The sequence below is a fragment of the Phoenix dactylifera genome, unplaced genomic scaffold (assembly GCF_009389715.1).
Source record: "Phoenix dactylifera cultivar Barhee BC4 unplaced genomic scaffold, palm_55x_up_171113_PBpolish2nd_filt_p 001293F, whole genome shotgun sequence".
Lineage (NCBI taxonomy): Eukaryota > Viridiplantae > Streptophyta > Magnoliopsida > Arecales > Arecaceae > Phoenix > Phoenix dactylifera.
The window spans coordinates 33268-61108 of NW_024068625.1; the positions used below are offsets into that span (position 1 = coordinate 33268).

At 45.5% G+C, this 27841-nt stretch overlaps 2 protein-coding genes and 1 pseudogene across 2 annotated transcripts; 1 reads left to right on the forward strand and 2 right to left on the reverse strand.

The window, feature by feature from the left end:
• Positions 1-3958: 3958 nt before the first annotated feature.
• Positions 3959-6436, reverse strand: LOC120108358 (annotated as a pseudogene).
• A 1497-nt stretch (positions 6437-7933) lies between these two features.
• LOC108511444 (glycine-rich cell wall structural protein 2-like) lies at positions 7934-8709 on the forward strand. The gene has a single exon (XM_017843798.3). The coding sequence runs from the start codon at positions 7977-7979 to the stop codon at positions 8544-8546; it is 570 nt and encodes a 189-aa protein (XP_017699287.2). The 5' UTR covers positions 7934-7976; the 3' UTR covers positions 8547-8709.
• A 13998-nt stretch (positions 8710-22707) lies between these two features.
• LOC103711167 (dehydrodolichyl diphosphate synthase CPT3-like) lies at positions 22708-27508 on the reverse strand. Its single transcript, XM_008797216.3, has 2 exons — positions 27314-27508; positions 22708-23908 (listed from the first exon to the last, which is right to left on the reverse strand). Exon 2 carries the CDS (start codon positions 23892-23894, stop codon positions 23025-23027), a length of 870 nt encoding a protein of 289 aa, XP_008795438.1. The 5' UTR covers positions 23895-23908; positions 27314-27508; the 3' UTR covers positions 22708-23024.
• Positions 27509-27841: the final 333 nt, after the last annotated feature.

Here is a 27841-nt window from a genome sequence, read left to right on the forward strand (position 1 = left end):
TTCAGGAAGCAAAACACCAGAGATTTCAAAATATATCAAATAAAGACTTCTGAAGCCTCAAAGTGGATAGAATTATTAGGAATCATAGGAGTAAATTTTTTTGGGTTGCCTACTCTGTAATTTAGTCAAATTTTCACGGACATCGAGAAAGTCAATTCAAGCCATTGCCAATCACTATTTCTGTAAAAAAGTGCAAAAACATCTAAACAAAATAACAAATAAATAAAATTAACATGTCTAAGAATAAGATTGCATCAGTTGCATAAATTATTAATATTAATATGCAGAAGCACTTCTATGGATCAGTAAATATTCTTTTTTTCAAAGTGGAGAATTTGGAAAAAAAAAAAGAGAATGGATGATGACTATAATATCAGTCACCACACCAAGTAAAGATGCTAGACTAGAGTAGTATATACATCCTTTTTGGCTGAATTTTTTTATTGAATTTTATAATGAACACAAAAGCTGAGTGGATCTTAAGCAAAAGACAGAGCACAGAACAAATAAAATGGAACTAAAGAATAAATGAGAGCAGAAGTTTGAGAAATCAAAAATCCTACCCATAGTCGCATAGCCAAAAGCAACTAACTGCTTGTTAGTTACATTCCCAGTGCAATGCATATAAATTTAAACTAGCCCATTTAAAATATAACTCATTGTCAGACCTTAGATACAAAGAGTTCTTTTAGTTCTGAAATACAACCTATACAATAATTATTTCTGGTAAAAGATACAATAATTACACATACAGCAGGAAAACTGAAATTCAAAACAATAATTTTTATATCAAAACACTAAATTTTTTATATCAATCTCTCCAAAGAAATCTTAATTTTAAGTCATCATAATACAACAAGAAGTAAAATAATGATGATTTCAAGAATGAGGGCATAAAGCTTCAGCAGACAAGAACACATGCATATACTTGAGAAGAAAAAACTGTAGTGGAAAATTAGCAACCATTATTTAAAGGTTCCTTTTTAACAATATGATTTATGTAGATATGAGTCAAACACAATGTTTGTTTTAGACGCCCGCACAACATTAAGCTAAAATAAACAGTTTATATCCATATGGATACAGAAAAATAGCAGCACAACACAACTAATGAGGATTGCAGATACAGTGCATAAAATCATAGAAAAGCAAATAGTTTGACTACAAAAGAAATTGGAGCAAAATAGACAAGCAATGGGAGGCCAATATTCATAATAGGTACCCCTTTGACTAAGTCAACAGCAGCAGCAGCATCAGAAACTGGCTAGCTTCGTTTAAAACTCAAACAAGTGAGACATTTACCTCTTCATCATCTTCATCCCCATCAAAATCCTCCTCATCAGCCTCCTGCATCATCAGATTATTGAAAAGTGCAGAAGAGTCTTAGGTGAACTCAGAAATGATGTTCGGTGAGAAGAAATATCAATATTTGACAAAAGAAAGAGTAATGGATGGAAGGGAGAACACTTGCATTATTAAAATATTTCAAAGGGTTGGGCCATAAATCTTCCTTGATAATCTCTGCCACCTGCATCAGTTTGTTGTAGAGGAAACATAAGCAGACAGAAAATGTATGGGAAAAGAAGCTCGAGGTTTGAACTAATTCAAAAACTGAAAACAGGAATCTGCATACAAGATAGCAGACTTCATAAAATAGGAAGATTAAAAAAACAAGACAAACATCAAGACCAGGTTATCATATAATTTTTTTTATGATAACAGAAGCATAAAAAGAAAAATTGATTTGAAAGATTTGGAATAGTCCAAACTCCAAAACAATCAGTCTTTCCAATGTTACTATGAATTATTACCTCATCTGTTACTCCATCTGAGAAATTTTTCAGTTCAGTTTCACCAAACCAACTAAAGAAACTGCATTAAAAAATCAAAACAAAGAATGAGAAAACAAGTCAGGCATCCAAGTATCATGCAACATATAATGATACAAAACCATGTTCAACAAATATTACTGTTAGACTTGTGTTCAGTATCTTTCTATGAATAGAACATGAATGTGGTAGAGATGAGAACAATGGAATACATGTGTCCTAATTAGGTTGTAGCCTAATTATAAAGTTACTAAAAAGAGAGAGATTACAAACCGCAGTTAACCAAAAGTCTGGAATGAATTGGATGATTTCATTCCGTTTAATGTAGACAGGTCTGCGAACCTCGTTATATTTCTGTTCTCCAAAACTTTATCACTTGCTTCCTCATTAATCTACAAACATAAATGAGATTAGCAAATCGCAGACACAGGCAAGAGGCATACAGCTTTAGGAAGTGAAACTTGCCATACTCTTAAACAAGTGAGCCAAATCCATTGAGGTTCAATGAGAATAGCAGCACACTCAAGTAACAAAACCAACAAGCAATTCAACCATTTATGCAGCTAACACTTCTTACTTACCACACCTAAGAACATAGTAAATCTATAATCAATGAATGTATATCCAGTAAGATAAACTATGGAAATCTACAAGTATATATTGCGATGCTTGCAGTACATGCAATTTCATCAAAGTTTACATATGTGCTGGAGCTTCTGCGCCATTCCGGCTCGCTCGATCAGGACGAGCGAGGGTTCGGTGAGAGGGAAAGAGAGCAGAGAAGGGTTTCCCCTGTTTCTATCCCTCCACCCTCCCACATTAAAGAGCAGTGTAGAACCTGAAGCGTCTTGATGAGAATTTTAGAAGAAATCAGATATAAAGAATTTTAGAAGAAATCAGATGTAAAGAATTTCTTCTAAAATTCAAAAGGAACAGGGAATTCCCCAGTTATCTTATCTAAACCCTACCTCCAAGAAAAAGATGTTAACCACAAAACAGGTTGCAATCTTGATTCTTGAAAAAGAACCAAAAGTCTGTAATTCTTACAATTAGATGAATTCAAGAAATGGAATGAAGCTAACCAGAAGAATGAGAACCGGAGATCAAAGGGAAGCTGCAGTTCCTTGCCGGAGACCCAATCGAGGGCGACGGCGGCGTTGTCCCGCGTCCTCAGGCACTCCCGGCGGAAAGCGACGCGGGGGAGGGAGCGGAAGAAGACGACGAAGATTGTCTCGACGTGGCGGCTCCACCCGAGGAAAGGAAAGGATCACAGCTCTCTCACGATCTCCTTCTCCAGCTGCCTCCGAGCCCTTCGAACATTCCTCGGGGCCTGATCGAACTTTGGATGCCACGAGCCGCGGCCTGGGCCTCCGATGAGGGGAGGGTGAGAGGAGGAGAAGTTCTTGGAGGGAGATGGGGCTGCAAGGGTGGATGGAGAGGTGAGGAGGAGATGAAACTTACGAGATGGACGAGGGTCTTGAAACTCACAAACCCAGCCTCCATTTGCCTACATCCATGGCCGCTCATCTCGTCGGACCACAGCCCGCCCGCCGTCACCGCCGTATCCCCAGCTCGGAGGGGTAGAACACCTTTCTCGACGGCCATCGTCGTCCTCGAAGCTCGGAGGGGGAGGGGGATCCAAAGCAGAACAAGTTGGATTGGGGAGGAAGGAGGGGGGGATGGCGGCTGGGTGAAAGGGTTAGGGTTTGCTCCGCGTGCGAGAGAGAGAGAGAGAGACAGAGAAGGCAGGGGATCGGGGAGGAAAAAGGAGGGATCGGGGGCGATGGGCCCCTTTTGGCCTCCGACGACGCTTTAAAGCGTCGTCGTATCCTTTTGGCCTTCAACGACGCTTTAAAGCGTCGTCGTATCTAAATTCCACCCAACACTAACAAAACGCGTCGTCCAATTTCGGCCCCCGCTCGTAATTTGCCGACGCTTTTTGTTAGCGTCGGCGGGGAAGAGTCGGCAAAACCGTATTTTCTTGTAGTGCATCCTCAAACAATCATGCCAGCATAAAATTGCAATAATAGCATTGTATTCATTATAAAACAGATAAAGCTCATATCGTTACAACACAATTGAATCTAATGAAATATGGTACAACTTCTGAAAGCTAAACATCATAGCTCTCAATTTTTCTCTTTACTTGAACTTCTCCTTTGGTATTTTAAAATGGCCCAAACGAGATGCCTGAAAGAAAACTCTGGCCATAAAGGGACTGGATTTTGCAAGTGGCTAAAAGTAGTTTGCCAGCGAAGGAAATTACTCAGCGGAGTTTCTCTCGATGTCCTGATCACAATATCAGGATCAGGGCAATCAGATGTGTACAAGTGCCGCTCCAAATCAGTAACTGAAATCACACTATCCATGTTATCTGCCCGAACTGATTCATCTTTATAACCATTATTATACCCTTTCCGTCTTCTGCCCCTCTTTTCTACACATGATTCTTCACTCTTCAGCAGCATGCATGATCTCATTTGTCGACGTGTAGGCCACGCATGCTGAAAACACTGGTCCTGTACTCACTGGCAGTGCTTGCCATTGCCTTTTCAGCTGCTAATCTTGCCGGCTCCCTCAAAAGACTCATGTTTTCCAAAAATTAATCCTAATTCTATATTTGTTCACAATGCTCTCTTCCTTTAGCAATTCATCGATCTTTTGCTTCATTAAATCCATCAACGACTGCACCTCATCAGGTTGTCGTTTAAAATTGTCAATACTGAGAGCATATACTGCTCTAGTATAAACTAATTAATTTAACTCCGACGTTTTCAGAAAACTAACATATGGAGATAGAATAGTCCAACATGGCTTCAAGTAGAATCAAACGAATCCTCCTGATTCGTAAAATGACGATGCAATTCATAGGGCTGCTGATTTCCGCTCCATGACTCCCATGAGTTCATGACGCCCATCCAGTTGCATCGAGAGACGAAGCTAAATCGCTAACGTTGCTGTGCTTGTAACGGGTTCCTTCCATAATTTACATACCACAGAAAAGTTTCAACATCAAAAGAAGGAAGCTGATGATCTCGTTTTGCTAGTCAAACGGTATGTTGAAAAACGCAACCAAAGCCAGCGAGAATATCACAATGAGTTACTGGCTCGCAAATTCCACCACCGCCGACGATAAAGAATAGCAGCTTCACCTCGATATCGTCGTATCGAACCTTTCATGATGGAAACAAAATAGAACGAAAAAAGTCAGAGAATACATATCTGAATCGCAAACTAAGCGAGCAATGCAGTAGCTGCAAGCGGTCAGAGAAAGCAGCTTCCAGTGCCAGGTCGATATGAAAGATTTAATGCAAGCTTTGGAGCGAAGGCAAGTAGAAACTTAAGGTTTGGTGGGGTTGGTGACGTTGGGATTGTAGATCGAGGTCGAGCTCATGGAGTAAAGAAGTCATACAAGGCGACAAGGGCGAATGGTTGGTGGTCATGGAGGAATTTGACGCAGGATTTTGATTGGTTTCTCGGTGGACGAGAGATGGATAAGTCCACGCGACAGCAGGGAGGGAGTGGTTGTGGTGTGTGATGTTACAACGTTTTGAAGTGCTTCAAGCGCGGCCGCTTGCCTGTGGGCGAGATCGCGAGAGAATGCACAAGTTAGTGCAAGTAGGCTTCCGTAAGCGTCTTTTTTTTCTTTTTCTTATTAGTTGTTCCCAGCTTAACATGTCGGTGGGATAATTTTTCTTAGATAGATTAAAAATAATAAACGAAGATTCTTGACTTAAAAAAGAAAATTATTTGCGTCCGCCTGTACGATCGAGCATGTGCGTGAGTGCATGTGTGTATGCTCGTATGCACCATATGCATGTATCTGTGTGAGTAATACATATATTGTGCATTTATGCTCATGCGTTCATGCATGTGTGTCCCCTGCCATGTGTCTAAAAATGATTGTATGTATCTTTCAAAATCAGCTTTCTTTCAAAATGAAAATTTATATATATATAGTTACTACAATTTACATTATTTGGTATAGGGGCCTGCACAATACATTTTTAGTAACAAAAAAATGATAGATTTATTACATGGTGGTAAGGATTAGGCCATTAAGATAACATTGATGGGGTATTTTTTCTGAAAAGAAAATTATTCCTTTCATTTATTTTATTTTATTCACTGAATTAATAGGTTGTGCAAAATAAAAATTATATTAAAATATTTTGAAGAGGCAAAATAATAAGTAATTTTATTTAGAGATATAAAGACAAACATCAAATAAGAATCAATTTTATAGATTGAGTGAGACTTAAATTTGAATATATTTTTTTCAGGTGGGGAGATCTAAATCCAACTTTCGATTCCTCAATTTAAATATAAAATATATAAAAGTCAATATTTTGCTTTGAAATTATCTTTTCAACTTTTACTTTTGAGGGAAAATTTTTTTTCTTTACTAAATTCTATGTTGCACAAGAATGCACCATCCCTAGTTATGCCTATTCAAGCTTGACTACAAATAGCGAAAAACCCAAGTTGACTAGATTTTAGTTTCATCACTTTTTCTTTATTTACTTACATTCATTGATCAATATAGCAAAAAATAGTATGCTGAGCACCAACATATCTAGCTTGATAGTACCCAAAAGATGCACCATGGTCGATGTTCATTTATAAGCTTTACTAGTATCCTTTTGTTTTCTCTCTCAAACTTGCGTATCGTCCAAGAGAACAAGGCTATAGTCCAGTGGTGGCACCTCTCTTCTCTTTTAAGTTCCAAACATTTGAACATGTCTTCAGCTGTGAATATGCCTTTTAACATTCCTGATAAATGATTTGCAAAGCTCTTTTTTTGACAAAATAACAAAAAAAACATGTATATCTCCATCAGATAAAAGAGAAGTATAATTATGATCTACGTATGCCTATGCACATTTTTACATGAACAAATCTAAAATTTGCTATAGAACAAACAATGACATGTGTTTGCATATGCCAAATGCTGGTTCGACAAGATTACCTCTAGTTGATCCTTGGAGCCAAGTTAGCTCCAATGAATAGGCTAACACATCACACAGCAAGATACCTAAGGAGCACAGCCATATTGTGCATCCCGTGCATGTCAATGTTTGATACACATCCATACTATATTAGACCAAGAAACAAAATGGCAAAAATGGTTGAACCTACTATAATTTCTTCATATTATTTTTTTAAATACCAAGGGTTATGCAATTTAATCTAGATCGAGCCAGTTGAACTGTTGGATAAATCACTTATTGAACTCAATTTCAGGTAAACATTTCAATCCAAAATTTGGTGATCCAACTTAATAACTTGGTTGAATTTTTCATTAAAGCATGATCCGACTTAAGTAAATCCGTATTATTTATTTTCTATATCTATTATATGCCAAAATTATATAATTATTATTCTATATTTTCTATGTATTTTCTATGTTATTATTTATTGTATTATCTTATTTATTTTTGCATTGATCAGGGGGTTGAGTCGACCGGACATTATTCACTCAAATCCAAATGACTTGAGTTTTGCACTACTTCATCCTTGCTAGCTAGTGCGCTGGAGAGAACTGCGTGTATAAGAAGTTATAGCATGCTGCTTTGTTGTGCATGGAATAAGCAAGCATTAAGCATGCACTATATATATTGTGAGCATTCTAACTCTGTAGGAGGGATCGGGGGTGTATATATACTTTATGCGAAAGAAAGATCCAACTTTTTTCACATGAATGCACTGTTTGATCAACACACTCCAAACTCTATCATTCACCTATCTATATACACGATGAATAATCCAATAGTAGATTTGTGCGATGAAATGTGAATCCTCCCCTTAGGCATAAAGCTGGCTACCTTAGGAAAGCAAAACGTATATTATATCGATGATAAAATAAAAGTGAAAAAAAAGGTGGATGAGCGACGCTGGGTGGGTATAATCGAGAGAATCCCACTAATAAAGTGAGAAAAGAAGCTGATGACACATCGGAGCCAAAGTGTCAAAAAAGAGCAACCAGCCGACGCCCTTGGAGTCCTCATTTCACACGGCTTTGGCCCTCTCGAAAACAACGTGAATTATGGCCTCAGATTTCGTCCGTTAGCCATGCAAAAAAAACCCTATAAATACCCCCCATCTTCCCCGTTACCTTGGCATCCCTTACTCCGCTCCTTGACTACCATGGCTAGTCGTAGTAGCACTAGGCTTTTGGCCCTTGCCCTCATTGTCCTCCTAAGCGTTGGGCTCACTTCTGCCGCTAGATCCCTCACCGGAATCAGCAGTGGTGGTGGCGGTGGAAGTGGTGGCGGCGGCGGCGGCGGCGTCTCTGGCGGTGGTTCTGGGTCTGGTTACGGTGAGGGTGCTGGCGGAGGAGTTGGTGGAGGATACGGGAAGGGAGGCGGTGGTGGTGGAGGTGGTGGAAAAGGCGGTGGCGAGGGCTCGGGCTCTGGGTCCGGGTACGGCTCTGGTTCGGGCTATGGGTCCGGTGCTGGCGGGGGTGCACATGGTGGAGGCTACGGGAGTGGCGGAGGTGGTGGTGCTGGCGGCGGCTCCGGCGGAGGGCATGGAAGCGGGAGTGGATCGGGATACGGCTTAGGAGGTGGTACCGGGTATGGTGCCGGCGGTGCCCATGGCGGAGGCTATGGCAGTGGCGGCGGCGGTGGAGGCGGCGGCGGGTCCGGCAGTGGCTCCGGCTCCGGCTATGGGCACGGTTACGGTTCCGGCTATGGAAGTGGTGGGGGCGGAAACTGACACTACTGGAGGAAAATCCCTATCTTATAATATGCCTTGCATAATGGGTCCATAACGTGCTCTCGATATAGTTGAGAATAAATTTGCGCTTTTATGCCTACTACTGTATGGAAGGCAGCTTTCCTGCTTAAATAATAACTCAAGAAAAGTTTATAGTACGTCATTTTTTGTTGCTGGGTAATTTAGTATGGTGCTACATGGTACTTACCCTTTCATCTAATGTAAAAGGAAACGTCCGATTGTGGGGAATAATTTCTCGTAGGAAGGAAAGTCACACGTTTCTACCAATTTGAGTTAAAAAATGCACTCAAACTCTAAAAGAAACTCGAGTTGCAAAGATTTTTGTGGGAAAAATCTGGAGTTTCCCTGAAAAGTCCAGAATTCTCTAACACTTGGAATATTTTTAGATATTTCGTGAAAATTCCTATATTCTTCTAGGAGCAAGATATTTACAATGTCTAAAATATTATTCTAACTACTAAATGGATAACAAGAGACATCATCCTATGTGATCACTTTTATTACTAGCCTAACTCTATAAACAGGAGAGGGGGTTCTCATTTGTGACGCAAGTCTCCACGATACTAGATTGAATACTAAGTGTTGTTCAACCACTTTACTTTTTTCTAGTTCTCTTGCTATTTACTTTCCCTAGTTTTAACGAACAGGATACTAGCCTAATCTAGAATTTACTAAGGGGAAAGACGGAATCAGCTATGAGAAAGCTATAAGTACACGATCCACTCTTAAGATAATGATCCATCTTGAGTTGCAGCGAGTATGCCTATCATGCTGCACCAACAAAAGCGATGTCACTTCGTAGAAAAAATAGATTTAAAAATAAACTTAGTCTAAAAATCGAGATATGGCAAATTAACCATACAATTGATTATATTTTTTTAAAAAAATTAAATAAAATAAAATTGGTTACTGTTTGCATGTATCCAATGCAACTCCAAAATTATCAGGATATTTAAAAAAAATACTTGGGATTTGGGATTGTCCTAGTTCTCTCTTCTTCCAGTAACTATTCTGTTTTTCTTTATACAGGATCATAGGGCAACCCTTAACAGGACTTTTTGATAGAATCAATGCGCGTATGCTAAGCTAATGACTGAAGTCCGATTTTGATTCTTAACTACAGGCTTGGGCCTAATGCACAATGCCCAGACCAAAAGTTCAGAGTTCAAGGTCTATAGGGCATTGCTATTTTAATTTTTGCCTAACTATTGTTTTCAAAAATCTGAGAACAAAAATATCTAGAGAACAACAAATGACAGTGAAACCTTTTTTTTCTGCAATTCTTTGTAAAAACTTTGGAGCTTTCGGTCGCTTTGGAAAAAGAGTGAAACTAAAATGAATAGCGGAAGTTTTATGCAAATGCTCTTCAGCGTCAATCTTTCAATGATATTTAACTAATTTGAAGAGAAAAAGGAGAGATAGGCCTCAGTAAATTTCTTGATTTGAATAAAGTTTACCTTAGAACAATGCTATGTAATGACATTTTGTAAAATGTAGAAGCAACTGGATTAAATTTGGCTATAAAATTATAACATTTGAAACTTTCTAGATGCTTTAATTTTACCACTGCCTGTTATTATGCATAATTCATATGGAAATCAAAAATCTCAAACAGGCTTTTTATGTTGTATGGGTCAAATCTTGTAGGATGTGCGTCTACCTGCTCATGCTGGTAGGCCAGGGCATGATAATTAACACCGTTAACATTGCTATTATATAGTTCTAGTATTATACAATGCCCAGTCCCTTCATCTCACAGGCCATCATGGGAAGTTTACAGCCAGCCAGTGGATTTTTACGCAACAGTGATGGCTTCGATGCAAGGGGCAACATTTGTTCTCAAATTTTTGCTCGAGAATTACATATTTTCTGTGAAATTGACCTCAGAGACGCCCGACCTCAGGGCGCCCGACCAAGCACTCGACTTCGAGGCGTCCGACCAGGGCATTCTTGACCTCGAAAGCCCGACCTTGTCATCCACCCGCTGCAGCCGCATCCTTCTGCAGCTCCACCGCATCATGCTCCGTTCGCCAGCTCAACCGGGGGACCATGCCCTGCTACCGCTGTCAACAATTAATGTGTATGGCCTCCGCAGATCTCCGGCTCATTCAACAATTAATGCGCATGCTATCCACGGATCTCCGGCTTACCCAAAATCTCAGGCCCTCTACGACAACCAGTTGACTCACTCGACTACGTCCGATCACCCACGACGACTCATTGGCTCCAGTCTGGTCTTCCACGGCAATGCATTAATTCACACGATCGTGCTCAATTATGATGGAAACTCATTTAATTCGTCCGGTCATATCACAGGTAACCCTGTATCCCTCCTATAAAAGGGGAAATTCTTCCTCTTCAAAGGGGGGATTCTTCTTCTTGATCCGGAAACTCTGACTCCGAAATGCAAAACTCTCTCTTTCTCCACAAAAGCCTCCTCTGACTTAAGCATCGGAGGGCCGGCGTCGGAAACTCCGACCACCGGCTTTTTTGCAGGTCCCCCGGAGGACGCAGCCCGCCGACGCACCGCCACCCGCCGGAGCTCCTCCTTCTCGGTCGAGCGGTCGCCCCCGAATCCAATTTCCAGCAACAGTTGGCGCTAAAGGAAGGGATCGAGTTGCGGCCATGAAGCTAAGGAGCAAAGGAGCCTCCAACGCCTCGAGGCGTCCCGCATTAAATCTTGGACACTCAGTCCAGAAATCACCACAAAGACCTCTGGTGGACCCAGCCCCCCAAGTCCAACCGGAACAGTTCAACATTCTGGTGCAACAAGTTCAAGCCTTGGCCGCAGCGGTCCAAGGCCTGCAACGTGTGGCGCCCCCCCATGCCGCCTCCACAAGTCCAGGTCCAGTCAGTGCTCCCTCCAGACGGACCGGCACCCCAAGGCCAAAATCTCTATGGCTCCTCGAGGACCAATAATAAAGAACGATGCTACTACCAAGGCTCAACCCGAGCGTCTTCCCGGAGAGAGCCGCTAGAAAGAGGCCTGGATAGAAGGCCGCAGCTATCGGAAGCCGAGTCAGCCCCGGGTCAACCCGCACCGGAACAGACTATCGTGGCAATCCCTCGGGGCGAGGAACTCGACAAAAAGGTCGAGAAGCTCGAGCGCCAGATCGAGGCGCTCCACGGCAGGAAGACGAGGCACGAATGTGACTTTGAGTTTACCACCAAGTCGCCTTTCTCCCGCCAGATTGAGATGAACCGATCCCACCGAGGTTCAAAATGCCCCAAGTGGAGCCCTACAATGGGACTACTGATCCCCTCGACCACTTGGAAAGTTACCGAGCCCTCATGGCGTTGCAGGGGTCCTCGGAAGCTGTGCTCTGCAAGGCCTTTCCAGCAACTCTTCGAGGAACGGCTCGGCTTTGGTTCTCTAGACTGAAACCAAGCACGTTATCCTCTTTCGAGCAGTTCGGCAGGCAGTTCGCCACCAATTTTGCTGCCGGCAGACGCTAGCGACGAACGTCGGACTCCCTCCTTGACATTAAGCAGAAGGAGGGAGAGTCCTTGAAAGACTACCTCGACCATTTTACCGCCGCAATCTGGAAGGTCCGCGAGCTCGACCAGTCAATAGCCATGTCGGCACTAAAAACGAGGGCTCGATCCTACAGGTTCATCTTTTCTATTGAGAAGAATTTTTCCGCCAACTTCATTGCAATGTTGGCCGAGGAGGCTATCACCTCCAAGCGGGGCGCGACCGAGCAAGCCTCGAAGAAGCAAAATAGGCGCCGCAAGGAGCGTGGCCACCCGAGAAGCCGATCCCCCCGCCAAGATAAAAACCTGCCTCGGCTAAGGAGTCCACCTCGATAGCGCGCGCAGCTCCGACCGAGGTCCCTACCTCGATCGAGATCTCCATTGCGGTCGCGGATGCCCCGGGGGAAATACGAGAGCTACACTCCCCTCAATACACCCCGGGTAGAGATCCTTATGGAGATGGAAGGCCGAAACTATCTCCGACCCCCACCCCCGATGCGGAAAATAGGGGCTCAACGCAACCCTAGGAAATATTGCCGCTTCTATTGGGACCACGGCCACGACATGGAGGAGTGCTTTCAGCTTCGAGATGAGATCGAGGCGCTCATTTGCCGTGGAGTACTCGACCGGTTTGTGCAGAACCGGCGCGGGGAAAGAAGACCGGTAGAAAATGCTGCGCCGTCCGAGAACCCAAACGACAACAAGCCCATTGTCGGCACCATCAACACTATCGGGAGGGGCCCGGCTGAAGGAAGTTCAGGTGGAGAACCAACCGGGAGAAGAACCCCTCTGAAGCGTCCACGCACCTCTGAAGCAATCTCGTTCTCGGACGAGGACTTAGAAGGAGTTGAGACTCCTCATGATGACGTTGTGGTCATCTCCATGATCATAAATAAATTTGATGTAAAGCGTGTCTTGGTCGATAATGGAAGCTCAGCAAATGTTTTGTACTGCGATGCCTTTCGAAAAATGGGGATGACAGAGGACCAGCTCCAGAGAATGAACGCTCCGCTTGTCGGATTCACCGGAGACTCGGTCCCGGTAGAGGGTGAGGTCAGCTTACTGGTCAGGTCGGGCTCGCCCCTCGAGAGAGCACCGTGAGGAGGGATTTTCTTGTGGTCCGCCTGCCCTCGGCCTACAACGCCATTCTTGGACGACCAAGGCTTAACGCCCTCCGAGCTGTGGTCTCGACCTACCACCTGCTCTTGCGGTTCCCCACCGACCGAAGAGTAGGCGAGGTTCGTGGGGACCAGTCAATAGCTAAGCAATGCTATATGGCGACTCACAAAGCAAAGCAACCGGCTGAAGCACCGAGCCAAACGGAACAATCAGCCGAGGTGCCAACCCAAACGTTAGATCAGATGCTACCCATTGAAACCCTGGAAGTGCGGGACGCCTCCCGGAAAGAACGGGTAGAACCTGGTGAGCTTCTTATCCAAATCCCCTTAAAAGAAAACTGCCTAGAGCTAACCGTGCAGGTCGGCTCCAGCCGGAGCTCTCGCGAAAGAGACCACCTAATCGAGTTCCTCTGGTCCAACATGGACGTCTTCGCCTGGTCGCCCACGGACATGCTGGGGTAGACCCCGAGGTCATGGTTCACCGACTTCAGGCAAAACCGACCTACAAACCTGTGAGGCAGAAGAAACGGAGCTCCGCGCCGGAACGACAACGAGCAGCGGCCGAGGAAGTAGACAAACTTCTCGAGGCCGGCTTCATCCGGGAGGTCTCCTATCCAGATTGGCTCGCCAACGTAGTCCTCGTGAAAAAAGCTAACGGAAGGTGGCGCATATGCATGGACTACATCGACTTGAACAAAGCCTGTCCAAAGGACAGCTTTCCTCTCCCCAACATCGACCAGCTCGTTGACTTCACCTCGGGACATCAGTTGCTGACCTTCATGGACACCTTCTCGGGACATAATCAAATCCGAATGCGCCAGAAGACGAGGAGAAGACGGCCTTCATCATCGATAAGGGCCTTTATTGCTACAAAGTGATGCCGTTCGGGTTGAAGAATGCCGGAGCAACATATCAAAGGTTGGTCAGCCAAATCTTTAAAAATCAAATAGGCCGAAACATGAAGGTCTATGTGGACGACATGCTGGTGAGGAGCCGAACAATAGAAAACCATGTAGCTGACCTCAATGAGGCATTCTTCACACTTAGAAAGTACCAAATGAAGCTCAACCCTGCCAAGTGCGCATTCAAGGTCACCTCGGGCAAATTTTTCGGCTTCGTAGTAACCCAGCATGGAATCGAAGCAAACCCTGAGAAGATCCAAGCGCTGCAAGAGATAGTGCCACCAAAGACAGTCAAAGAGGTACAACAGCTCACTGGGCAGGTTGCAGCTCTGGAAAGATTTGTTTCCAGGTCGGTCGAGCGGTGCCTCCTATTCTTCAAAATCCTCAAGCGGCCGAAGAACTTTCTATGGTTGGAGGAATGTCAGCAAGCTTTTGAAGAGCTCAGGCGCCTTCTTGCTTCCCCTCCATTACTCACAAAACCCCAGCAGGGTGAACTCCTCTATTTGTACCTGGCCGTCTCTCCGGTCGCGGTAAGTTTGGTCCTGGTCCGAGAAGATAACAAGCTTCAAAGATCGGTGTATTATACCAGCCAGGTCCTGAGGGATGCTGAGACCCGATATTCCAAGCTAGAGAAAATAATTTTTGCCTTGGTCATCTCGGCTCGAAGGCTCCGACCCTACTTTCAGGCCCACACTGTGGCCATACTGACCAACCAGCTTATGAAGCAAATTCTGTAATGGTCGGATCGCGCGGGGAGGATTGCGAAGTGGGCAGTCGAGCTCGGAGAGTTCGACCTTGAATACCGTCCGAGGCTGGTGATTAAAGCCCAAGCGCTCGCTGACTTTATTGTGGAGTGCACTTTGCCGGACGATCCCGAGCTCGCACGCACACCAGCGGAGGAGACCCCGAGGCAACATGGGTTCTACATGTGGACGGCTCCTCAACCTCGGGGGGTAGTAGAGCAGGCCTCATTCTCACTAGCCCAGACGGGTAGTCGCGGAGCAGGCTCTACGCTTCGAGTTTCCTGCCTCGAACAATAAAGCAGAGTACGAGGCACTCATTGCAGGGCTCAAATTGGCAAAGGAGCTGAAAGTGGAGGACCTGAAAGTCTTCAGTGACTCCTAACTGGTCGTGAACCAGATTTTGGAAAACTTTGAAGCAAGAGAGCCATCGATGCAGAGATATCTCCAAAAGGTGCGAGACCTCACGTCCATCTTGGGCTCCTTCAACATCCAACACATTCCCAGAACAGAGAACATAAGGGCAGACCAATTGTCGAAGCTGGTGACTTTCCGCATCAGCGAGCTCCCTAAGGCAACAGTGCTCGAATACCTCCAAACGCCCAGCACAAAGGAGCCCGAGCCAACCCTCTGCATCGAGACCGAGCCGAGCTGGATGGTCGAGCTCGTCAGCTATCTGCAGAACGAAGTCCTCCTTAATGATGAGCTCAAGGCCCGCCGAATCAGGCGTCAAGCCTCCCGATACATACTATATGAAGGCAAGCTTTACCGAAGGTTGTTCACTTCTCCCCTCCTCAGATGTCTCCGCCCATCAGAGGCAAGCTATGCCATGCGGAAAGTTCACGAAGGGATCTATGGGAACCATTTGGGAGGATGAGCACTGGCCCACAAAATTTTGCACCAAGGATATTATTGGCCCACGCTTCAAAAGGACGTATTGAACTTCGTCCGAAGGTGCGATCGATGTCAGCGGAACGCCAACATTCAGCGCCAACCCTCAGCCCCGCTGACCTCGATCGGCGCTCCTTGGTCGTTTGCCCAATGGGGGATTGATATTATGGGACCGTTCCCCCTGGACACCGGGCAGAGAAAATTTCTGGTTGTCTCCATCGACTACTTCACCAAATGGGTCGAAGCCGAACCAATGGCCCGGATCTCCGAGTCGAAGATGCGAAACTTTGTCTGGAAGTCGATAATCTGCAGATTTGGACCCCCCGCATCCTTATATCTGACAATGGTCGTCAGTTCGACAACACTCGTTTCAGAGAATTCTGCTCCGAGCTCGGCATCGACCACTGCTTCACCTCGGTCGCCCATCTACAGACGAACGGAGAAACTGAGATGACGAACCGCACCATCCTTTAGGGGCTCAAGGCCAGGCTCGACCGATCCAAAGGGCAATAGGTCGAGAACCTCTACAATATTCTTTGGGCTTACAAAACTACATTTCGACTTCCCACTGGCAAGACCTCCTTCAACTTGGCGTATGGAACAGAAGCCGTCATCCCCCTGAAAATCGAACTCCCCTCACCAAGAGTGGAGCACTACGATGCAGCCTCCAACTCCTCTCACCTCAGGAGCAACTTGGACCTCGTTGAGGAGATGAGGGAGGCTGCCCGAGTCCGCATGGCAAGGTACCAACAGAAAGCGGCACAGTACTACAACTCCAGAGTAAAGACCAAGCTTTTCAACGTGGGAGATCTTGTCCTCAAGAGAACTGAAGATTCTCAGCCTGCCGAGCAGGAAAAGCTTGCCCCAAACTGGGAGGGGCCATACCAAATTGCTCGAGTCCAACGGTCCGGAGCGTACAAGATGGAATCTCTCGAAGGGATCCCCATTCTCCGAAGTTGGAACTCCAACAATCTTTGAATGTATTATCAGTAAAACATTCAGGGGTCTCCGATGTTTGGAAACACAACCGACACTATGGCTCCCTTCTTTCTTTTCAATCTACTCACAGTTCTCCCTTAACTGTTCAATACTCTTCCTGATATTGGGACGCTTGTGAACTTCAGGATACCCGACCAGACTTGGATGCCCGACCAAGCTGAGATGCCCGACCAAGCTCGGATGCCCCAGCCAAGTTTGGGATGCCGCGCTGACATCGAGCTCAGTCCCGATCTCCATCAAAGCCCCCAACTAAGGTCGGGATGCCCCACTAAGTCGACAGCGAGCCCAAGCTCCCTCGACCTCGGAAAGTGTCGCGGGATCGACAGCGAGCCCGAGCTCCCTCGACCTCGTGCACGGTCCCCCAACTAATGTCGGGATGCCCCGCTAAGTCGACAGCGAGCCCAAACTCCCTCGACCTTGGAAAGCGTCGCGGGGTCGACAGCGAGCCCGAGTTCCATCGACCTCGTGCACGTTCTCCCGACTAAGGTCGGGATGCCCCGTTGAGTCGATAGCGAGCCCAAGCTCCCTCGACCTCGGAAAGCGTTGCGGGGTCGACAGCGAGCCCGAGCTCCCTCGACCTCGTGCACAGTCCTCCGACTAAGGTCGGGATGCTCCGCTGAGTCGACAGCGAGCACAAGCTTCCTCGATCTCTGAAAGCATCGCGGGGTCGATAGCGAGCTCGAGCTCCCTCGACCTCGTGCACGGTCCCCCGACTAAGGTCGGGATGCCCTACTGAGTCGACAGCGAGCCCAAGCTCCTTCGATCTCGGGAAGCGTCGCGGGGTCGACAGCGAGCCCGAGCTCCCTCGACCTCGTGCACGGTCCTCCGACTAAGGTCGGGATGCCCCGCTGAGTCGACAGCGAGCCCAAGCTCCCTCGATCTCAGGAAGCATCACGGGGTCGACAGCGAGCCCGAGCTCCCTCAATCTCGTGCACGGCCCCGTCCGACTAAGGTCGGAATGCCCCGCTGAGTCAACAGCGAGCCCAAGCTCCCACGAACTCGGAAAGCACCGCCAAACGCCGCCAAGTCAACCGCGAGCCAAGTCTCCCTCGACCTCGCAGCGACATCTCCGCGATATCTCCATGATGCTTCGACGACATTCGGCACTGTTCGACGCCCCCTTTACAGTAATATGCCCCAATTTGAACAAAGGCACCACGCCGGGTCGACCACAGGCCGAAGAACGCCGCTAAAAGTCGATCTTGAAGTGGAGTCGCTTAGCTCGACCCAAGACACCCATCCAGCTCCGATTGTTCGAGAGCAAAGTCTCAGCTAGGCTCGGAATCCCCCGACCAAGGTTGGGATGTCCCGTTGAGCCAGTTGCAAGCCCGAGCTCCCTCAGCCTCGCGCACGACCCTCTGACTCGGCTCGGAGGCCTGTCCCGGTTCAAACGCCTTAGACCGGTTCGAAACGTCCTACTACGGCGATCCTGAGCTCTACCTAATAATGTCCCGGCCAAGCTCGAGGACACCTACTCTCATCGACCACAAATTCAACTTCAGATTCTACCCAACAACACCTCGACAAAGCTCGGGACCAAAGAGCATACAAGCTTCGACGACAACTCGGCTTCGGTCTACAATCCGAAGACCTAATAAAGTCCCCCCGGAGACCGAGCCCAAGGACTTGGCGAAATTTTGTTGAAAATCTAAAGCCTAAAGCCTAAGCACTCGGCGGGCTCTGGCGGGTTCCAAGCTCAAGCACTTAGCGAATTTTTCTAAAAGCCGAGCCCAGGGACTTGGTGAAAATTCACCAAACAAAAGTTCAGCTTAAATAGCTAAAGTAAGAGTTCGTTATAAAAGCAAACATAAGACTGGGGAAAAAAGCCTTCATTAGTAAAGGGCCCTGAGGCCAATTACAAAGCCCGACGAGGAGGCCGACCTCATCTACAGAAATAAAGAAAAAGCGTCCTAAGGGGCAGCTGCAGCTTCGGCGCCGACCTTGAGGTCGTCCACAAAATCACCTCGGAATTTTCAGCCGGAGCCTCCTCGGGGTCCTCCACCGATCCGGGCACATTTACAGTAGCCTCGGTCGGAACGCCGCTAGCGGCCTCGGGAGCAACTTCGGACGCTCCTTCAGAAGCGCCTCCGACAACTTCTCCAGGGGAAGCCTCCTGAGCGGTCTCCTCGACCACTTCGACCTCGGCCTCGACGGCTTCCTGCTCGGCCTCAGGGCCCGCAGGCGTCCCGCTGGCTGCGCCGCCATCCGCCGGACCTTCAGGCTCGCCCTCGCCCTCGACGATCCCCCCGCCGGGCTGAAGACTATCGAGATCGTACTGAGGGCAGATCCGCCGCATTTGCCTCCGGAAGTCGTCGATGCCATGGATAAGCCCGTCCATGGCCTCTTCCTCCATCAAGTCACGGAACTCTTCCGACTCCTGAAAGAGTTGCACCGCATTTTGGGCTTGCTCCAAAGTCCTCTTTTTTCGAGCCTCGAGCTGCTCGATCTTCAGTCGGGCGACCCCCGCTTCATGTTGATGGCCAACGATCGCAGAGCGAGCTTCGGCTAGATGCGCCTCGGAGGCGCGCACCTCTGACCTAGCCAAAGCGTGCACGGCCTTCTCCTCCTCGAGCTCCGCAATCACCGATCGTAGCTCGGCCTCGGCGGCCTCCGTCCTTGCAAGGGCCTCCCTTTGCGAGGCCTCGGCTTCGCCAAGCCTCTTCTCAGCCTCCTTCTGCGCACTCTGGCTCCTCCGAGCCTTATCTCGATAGTCGGCTGCCACAGAGATCAACATATCGACCTCGTGAAGATGCTATAAAAGAAAAAATGAAGGAGTGAGCCGAGACCGAGAGTCGAATATGGGAGTTAAGGCAAAAAATTTACCCGAATGGCGGAGCAGAAGGTTCCATCAATGAGGCTGTTTAAGTCTGCAGCCTGGAACTCGGCTCGATCGGCCGGAAGCAGCGCGACGCGGAATACTTGACGCACTATCTGGCCGTCGTGAAGAGCTGAGTCACCCTCGAAGACGGTCCACTTCGGGCAGTAGGGCCTCCTCTCCGGATGGGCCTCATCCCTTGAAGAACCCGGAAGATTGGGTCTCACCGAGTTCGGCAAAGATGAGCTCGGGACCCCTAGGCCGCTCCCTGGCTCGGGGCCCGAGCGCCGCAACCGGATGACCTGACGACTGGAACGCTAAGAGATAGGGGCTGGACAAGCGAGGGCCGCGGAAGTCCTCGCAGAGCTCGAGCCGGCGCGCTCGATGCCCGGAACCTCCTTCTGGATAGCGTCAGAAGTCCCGGTCCCGGGGGCACTCGCTTCGGTGGCCGCGGCCGTCGAGGACCTAGCTTTCTTCCTGGGCTCGGGTGGAACCCCGCCGGCCTCGGCCGTCCTTTTCTTGTACCGGGTGTAAAGAGCTGCATTACTGGTCACCATCCCCGGAATATCTAAAAAGACGAAAAAAGAGAAGCCCGGATGTCAGGTTGTCACTAAAGAAGAAAGGGAAGGGGGGAAGAGAGAAAAAGAGAAAAAGTACAACAAATAAGACAAAAGACGACAGAACAGAGCCACATAATCGCTCTTACCCTGAGGGCGCGCCGAGCTTAGGCCGACATTCACCAAAGCCACCTCACTCAGGAGGTCATTCAGAAGAATGTTCTCCTCGAGGCTGTAAAGAGCGCCGAGGATCTTCTGCTTGCTCTCTGAAAGTCTGGGGAGCTTGTTGGCGGCCTTGAGCCGGGGCTGCCTTCACCTGGGGTCGAATCCCCACGTGTGCTCAGAGGAAAGAAAGAAAAACTTCTCCTTCCACCCACGAATGGAGGAAGGAGCACCCCGGAAGAATGACCTACCGCCCCGAAGGGCAAGGTAAAGCCACTCCCCATCCGCCGGATTGGACTTCAACATGAAGCACCGACGGAAGACATTTACCGAGGTCGGTATCCCGTGCGCAAGGCAGAGGGACAGAAAACCGACGATGGTCCTCCACGCGTTCGGTGCGAGCTGCGCCGGGACAAGCTGGTATGTCGCCAGAAGCTCGTTCACGAAACCATGCAAGAGAAATCGTAGGCCGGCCTAGAGTGTCTCTACGTACACCCCAATCCGACCTGGGAGAGGCCTCGTCACCTGATCCTCCGACCCGTGGGTTCAAGACAAAACCTGCGCCGAGGAAAAATCCACTCGCCGATCATATCCAACTCCTCCTCGACCAAAGTGGACCCGACTTCTTCCGGGCCACAACCCATCTCCCAAAAAAAAAAAAGAAGAAGAAAAGAAGACAAAAACCCTCCGAACAAATAAGGGGGAAGCACCTACTGAGATTTCCGCCAAAAGTGCCGACGACCCAAAGGTGGAAGATCAAGATGATCGCTGGAAAACGCCTTGGAACACTGCCGAAAGAAACTAAACGAAGATCAAAGAACAAGGGGGAAGAAAGCAGAAAAAGAAACAACAACAGCGGCGGCCAAACGAGAGCCCTTAGGGCCAGAATAAGGGTTTATATAGACCCTCCCAACGACCCAGATTGATAGAGCCGGATCCCACTTTCCACCAGGATTATGCCACGTGTCGACCTCGGAAACCAAAGCGGCATATCAACCTGGATCAACGCTTTAAAAGCAAAATCAAAGCGGCGTCCCGTCGAATCTCGGGACCTCATTATGAACCTGCGGCTTCAAACGGCTTCAAAAAGCAAAGGGGCGTCACCTTTCCTTAAGGACGCCCCGAAGCGCGTAGAATGGCGGAGAAATTTAAAACTGCCCGGTCCCGCCAACCTGGAATTACTTCCTTCGTCCGAGGTCGTGGGCTACTCAAACTCGGAAGGTCGGGGGGTAGTGTTGGAGAAAAAATGGACTGCTGTCGGCACATGACGACGGGTGAAGCGGCAGCGACCTCAAGGCGCCCGACCTGGCGCCCGACCAGGCGCTCGACTTCGAGGCATCCGACCAGGGCACCCGACCTCGGCATTCTTGACCTCAGAAGCCCAACCTTATCATCCACCCGCTACGGCCGCATCCTTCTGCAGCTCCACCGCATCATGCTCCGTTTGCCAGCTCAACTGAGGACCATGCCCTACTACCGCTGTCAACAATTAATGCGCATGGCCTCTGCAGATCTCCGGCTCACTCAATAATTAATGCGCATGCTATCCACGATCTCCGGCTTACCCAAAATCTCAGGCCCTCCACGGCAACTAGTTGATTCACTCGACTACGTCCGATCACCCATGACAACTCATTGGCTCTAGTCTGGTCTTCCACGGCAATGCATTAATTCACACGATCGTACTCAATCATGACGGAAACTTATTTAATTCGTCCGATCACATCACATGTAACCCTTTATCTCTCCTATAAAAGGTGAACTTCTTCCTCTTCAAAAGAGGGATTCTTCTTCTTGATCTGAAAACTCTAACTTCGATATGCAAAACTCTCTGTTTCTCTACAAAAGCCTCTTCTGACTTAAGCATCAAAGAGCCGGCGCAGGAAACTCCGCCCACTGGCTTTTTTGCAGGTCCCCCGGAGGACGCAGCATGCCGACGCACCGCCACCCGCCGAAGCTCCTCCTTCTCGGCCGAGCGGTCGCCCCCAGGCCCTATTTCCAGCAACACTAATTAATTTGGTTGCCCTTCAAAAACATGTACATATGCTTCTATGTTGTCTCTCTACAGGAAGTGTATGTAGATGCGATACCAATTATTTAAAATTTCTTCGGAAACCATCCATGCCCAACATTTATCCACTCTATTTTTTCTTTTTTTTAATGGCACTCAGGTGACTCCTAGTTGGTCAGGCTTTTCAGCAGTGCTGTTGCAGAGAAAAAAAAGGTACAGCAGCTGTTGCAGCCTGTTGCAGAAAAAAAGGTATTTGAATAAACATATGCTGATTGACTGAAGGCATTAAAACATATCAAAGAACAATGTTCACTTGTGATGGCAATGTTTAGAGCCAAGATACTGTATTAAATTTTTGGAACCTAAAATAAATTTTGCTTTATAAAAACTGAAAGCAGCTGATAACAACAAAAACAGCAGCAACAACAACAAAAATAAATGGTGACAGCAGCAGCAGCAGCAGCAAAGCAGTAAAAATGAAGGGGCATATGCTTATGGAAAACAATAGAACCGTTGTGACACAGAAGTTACATGTCAAATCACCTAATTTCCTGCTGAAAGAGCATTGCCTCCACCAAAACCAAGAATTTTCATGAAAAAGTATAATACCCTCCTTTTTTTCAAATTTCAACCTCTTTATCACGAGTACCATCCTCAAACAATCATGCCAGCACAAAATTGCAAGTACAGCATTGTATTCATTTTAAAACAGATAAAGCTCATATCATTGCAACACAATTGAATCTAATGAAATGTGGCACAACTTCTGAAGCTAAACATCATAGCTCTCAATTTTTCTCTTTACTCGAAGTTCTCCTCTGTTCTAGATAAGGGTAGATCCTCTGGTATTCTAAAATGGCCCAAACGAGGTGCCTAAAAGAGAACTCTGGCCATAAAGGGACTGGATTTTGCAAGTGGCTAAAAGTAGTTTGCCAGAGAAGGAAATTACTCAGCCGAGTTTCTCCCGATGTCCTGATCACAATATCAGGATCAGGGCAATCAGACGTGTACAAGTGCCGCTCCAAATCAGTGACTGAAATCACACTATCCTTGTTATCTGCCTGAACTGATTCATCTTTATAACCATTATTATACCCTTTCCGTATTCTGCCCCTCTTTTCTACACATGATTCTTCAACAGCATGCATAATCTCATTCGTCGACGTGTAGGCCACACATACTGAAAACACTGGTCCCGTGTTCCTGGCAGTGCTTGCCATTGCCTTTTCAGCTGCTAATCTTACCGGCTCGCTCAAAAGACTCAGGTTTCCCCAAAAATTAATCCTAATTCTGTATTTGTTCACAATGCTCTCTTCCTTTAGCAATTCATCGATCTTTTGCTTCATTAAGTCCATCAACGACTGCACCTCATCAGGTTGTCGTTTAAAATTTTCAATACTGAAAGCATATACAGTCACATACTTCACACCCATCTCATAACAGTATTGGAGAACAGATGTGAGAGCTGTGAAACCAGCCCTGTGACCATTACCCTGTTTGACTCTCCTGCTCTTGGCATATCTACGATTTCCATCCATGATAAACGCAATATGGTTAGGCATTGGACCAAAAGAGAGCACAAAAAAGAGGCATTTACGGAGAAAGCACCAAACACCACCAAGGAGATTGGATGCACTGTTTTCACGTTGCGTCTCCATTACCAAATCCTACCCTGGGAATACACATATTCAGGTCATGTCATTAGTATAAATTAGAAGGACAATATATCAAGGAACCCATCATAATAGACTTGGGAAGGGTATCAATAACTACAACCTATCTCAGAATGACAACGACGACGACGACAACAACAACAACAACAATAGCTTTTGTTCCCTCCATTTCTTTAGAGAACAGAAATATCATAAATTTGAGGATGCAAAATCAACACATAATGCACTATCCTGATTTTATTTTTAAACACGCAATAATCTTATAGACCATTAATAACTATTAGTGTCTGCTCGATATCATAAATTCATTTTTTATGAGTTTGTTGCATAGTATTTATGTTAATTTCTTCCATCAAACAAACTAGGCATAACTTCTAAAAAGAATTAAGAGTAAGGTGCATAGCACCTTCCTTACATGATGCAGTGAGAAATTGAAAATTATTTTGGTATTAAAATTAGAAGATCTTGTCATACAAACCAGAAATTTCCAAATCCTGTAAAATAAGTTTTAAAAAGATCCTATCCATCAGATTTCCTTTTAGGAGTCATAGCATCAGAAGTTTCTACAAAATGATCATGAAGGATGTAGCTATCATGACATGATAAATTCTTGCTGAGATTCTTTTCATGATGAACCTTGATGCATGAGAAGGTCAATATACTATTTAGAAATGTGACAAGAGTTCAGTAAACTTCTGGCATAACCCAGCCTCTCAATAATATCTTATGGTAAGCAGTTTCGAAATGCAAAGGATAGGCACTCGCGGCATCATCAGGCTAGTGCTTTTAACATGTCCAGCAGAGCCTTTTTAAAGTCACCATTCATATATCTGAAGGACACTACAGAGGGAACGGTGTTCCTATCAGATAAAACATCGGATAAGGTGCAGTACCTTTTTGGTATAGCACCTACACATGGTACAGAAAATAACTTGTTGCTATGAACAGGAATTTGGAGGAGTGTTGTATCATTTCTCTTTTCAAAAAAAATAATTTTTTACAGATCAAACCAAAAATTATGCTTTGCCTCAAGTTCTGTTCTAGGAACCTTCATAGTAGTAAAAGGGCTCCCCATGTTTTACAAAGGGAACAAGCAATGAGAGAAGTATAAGGCATGCTATCGAATGCCTAAACTGTATGTTGAAACCATTATACAGCTTCCACCTTCATTACATTCAAGATCAGATACAAATAGCAAAAAAATCCATTGCTCTGGTGACTATAAATTTGACCTTAGAAGATGACACTACCATCCAATATGTTAGGACATGATTCAATGTACAGTTTTTGATTTTTTTTAATTTAAACTTTGTTTAAAGCTAGATACTAATTGAATACATGCACCAAAGTTTTTTTTCCCTGTTATTATTTGGCTAGCTCTGTGGGTTTCTGCAAAAATGGTTGAAAACATTTGGGCATTCAAGCTGTAGTTATCTTCCATGAATAATATAACTTTGAATGATAAGATATTTCACCAAGGCACATGAAGTAATACCAATGAAACTAATGAACCTTTGCAAACAAATGGAATTTGTTCGTACTAGTGTTTCTTCATCAGAAAGTAGTTGAATGACAAACAACTACCAAATAAAATGCTTTCAGTTTTATTCATATAAACAAATTATACATAAAGGAATATAAAGAAATAATTTTAGATGCTCAAAGCATGAGATATGGAAGATAGGTCTTTTCTGCAAGCTGTTGCGAAAATATGCGAGGTCGGTACATAATTGGTTCTTTATGCCTTTTGCTTCGGTTTTCGTAGCGGTATATTCTTAAATGCAAGCAATCCTAGACAATATTGTCCATGAATGGGAGGACAACTGGACCCTTAAAGCCATTTATACCTAAACATAATTCTAAAATTGTAAATGAAGGTCCATGGGCAGGACTTCAAAATATTGTGGATTATGGGAGCTATAGAAGGACAACCATCTGAAGAAAATCAGAAAGCCCCAACTTATAATTAATTGACACAAAAAAAAAATTGAACAATGATTGATAGATATTAATAACATCAACCGGAAACTATATATCAACTTATAATTATGATATGCTATGCCACACCGTACTGGACGGTACCAGACGTACCGTACCGTACCGTCCTGGTACCGATGGTGTACTCCATACCGTCCTGGCACTGGTACGGAGTCCGATACCGGTACGGCGAACCTTGTTTATAATAATATTTCAAAAATGGACCACATGACAACCTAGGTGCTTGCTTAATGCATATGGCTACCCAAGGGCCTTCCTAGCCTAATTAGTCTACATGTGTGGCCTGACCAGGAGGGACTTTTAACTCTTGGACCCTCACACACCCCTCTTATATTAGGTTAATTTTATTTAACATCACCCTGGATGATTTTGCATTATCATAAATGGAACCGAGAAACCTCAATTGATTGCTGCTGCCTTATTGCTTTAGAGACTTGCAAATATATCCAATTGCAAATGCAGCTGTTATTTACAAGTAGAGATCTTGTAAGTCGTTATTGCATTGCGCAACTATAAAAATTACTATTTTGACACAGCAACTAATTATTGCTTTGATTCAAATTATACAAATTTCATATTTGGATTTTCTTTTTTGATCTTTTTTTTTATTATTTTTGGTTTGTTTAACCCTTTCTCCTTCGATTACGCAGGAAACTTCAGGCACTCAACCACTGGCCCCCCTGCCTAGAACCTACCGTTCCCATGGGCAGCCTGTAAGAGTGCAAGATGCATAGCGCTTTTGAAATTCTGGGCTTCTGTTACCCTGTTAATTGAAACAACTTATAACTAAGGGAACTTGACTATAATGGCTCAATTAGATTGTGGGCGGAATGTACTGGGTAACAATGCTTGACTCTGAACAAAGTACAAGGTTTAAACGGCAACTACAGGAAGCTCCCCAGTGCAAAATACAGCAGTTTGAGCAATCTATCTCTCTTTGAATCAACCTATACATTAAAATAATTAATATCTATTTATTTCTATTGATACTAAATTAAAGAAGGAGAAAAAAATATCTATGACAATCTATGATCCGTAGCTTCTTCTCTTTGTGTTTTGATAGTCAAACCATCAGCTTAATCATTCAAAGGATCTATTTGGCTCCAATGCAGCAGAAAACTACTGAAAATGCTAGATATCAATGAATAAAATCCATCCATCGCAGCACATGAACGAATAGAAATTTATACAAGTAATCTAACGAAATTCATCTAAAATCCATGAAAAGAGGCTACGATTGATATTAAATAATACATTAGAAACAAGACGAAAGATTCAATTTTGTGGGCCGGGTCGCTAAAAAAATTATGGATTGAGTAAGAAAAACAGATCAGATGAGTGAAAAACACAAGATGGAAAAAGTGGAGTGCGGAAAAAGATCGAGGACGTGGCGGGGATTGACGCACCTGGATCTCTGAGAGAAGAGGGAGAAAAGCCGGGACGGAGCGGCAGTCGCTGGCCGGCCGCGAAGAAGGGAGCAGAAGACGCGAGAGGACCAGCGGGTACTCGGACTTTGTTCCGCTTGCTTTTCAGTTTTCGATGGACGAAGGCCGTGGACGAGCATCGAGGGAGCGGCGGCGCACGAGACTGCAGATGATCGACACGCGGGCATAGCGCCGATTGGATGCTTGGAGATTAGCACACCTATCGCGGTTGGAAAAAAAAAAAATATATATATATATATATACACACACATAAATATCCTTCTAAATATCTAATTTTATATAAATATTTTTTAAAAATTAATATTTATATACATATACCTTTGTAAAATACTTATTTTGCTATTCTACTCTATTTTATTTTTATTTTTGTATATATATCCACACCATCTAATGTTGTTAAAAAATTAACGGTTTGAAATTAAAATAACTAAAATATTCTTTGAATAGACGTGTGCCAAAAGAAATATACGATTACGATGGAAAATAAAA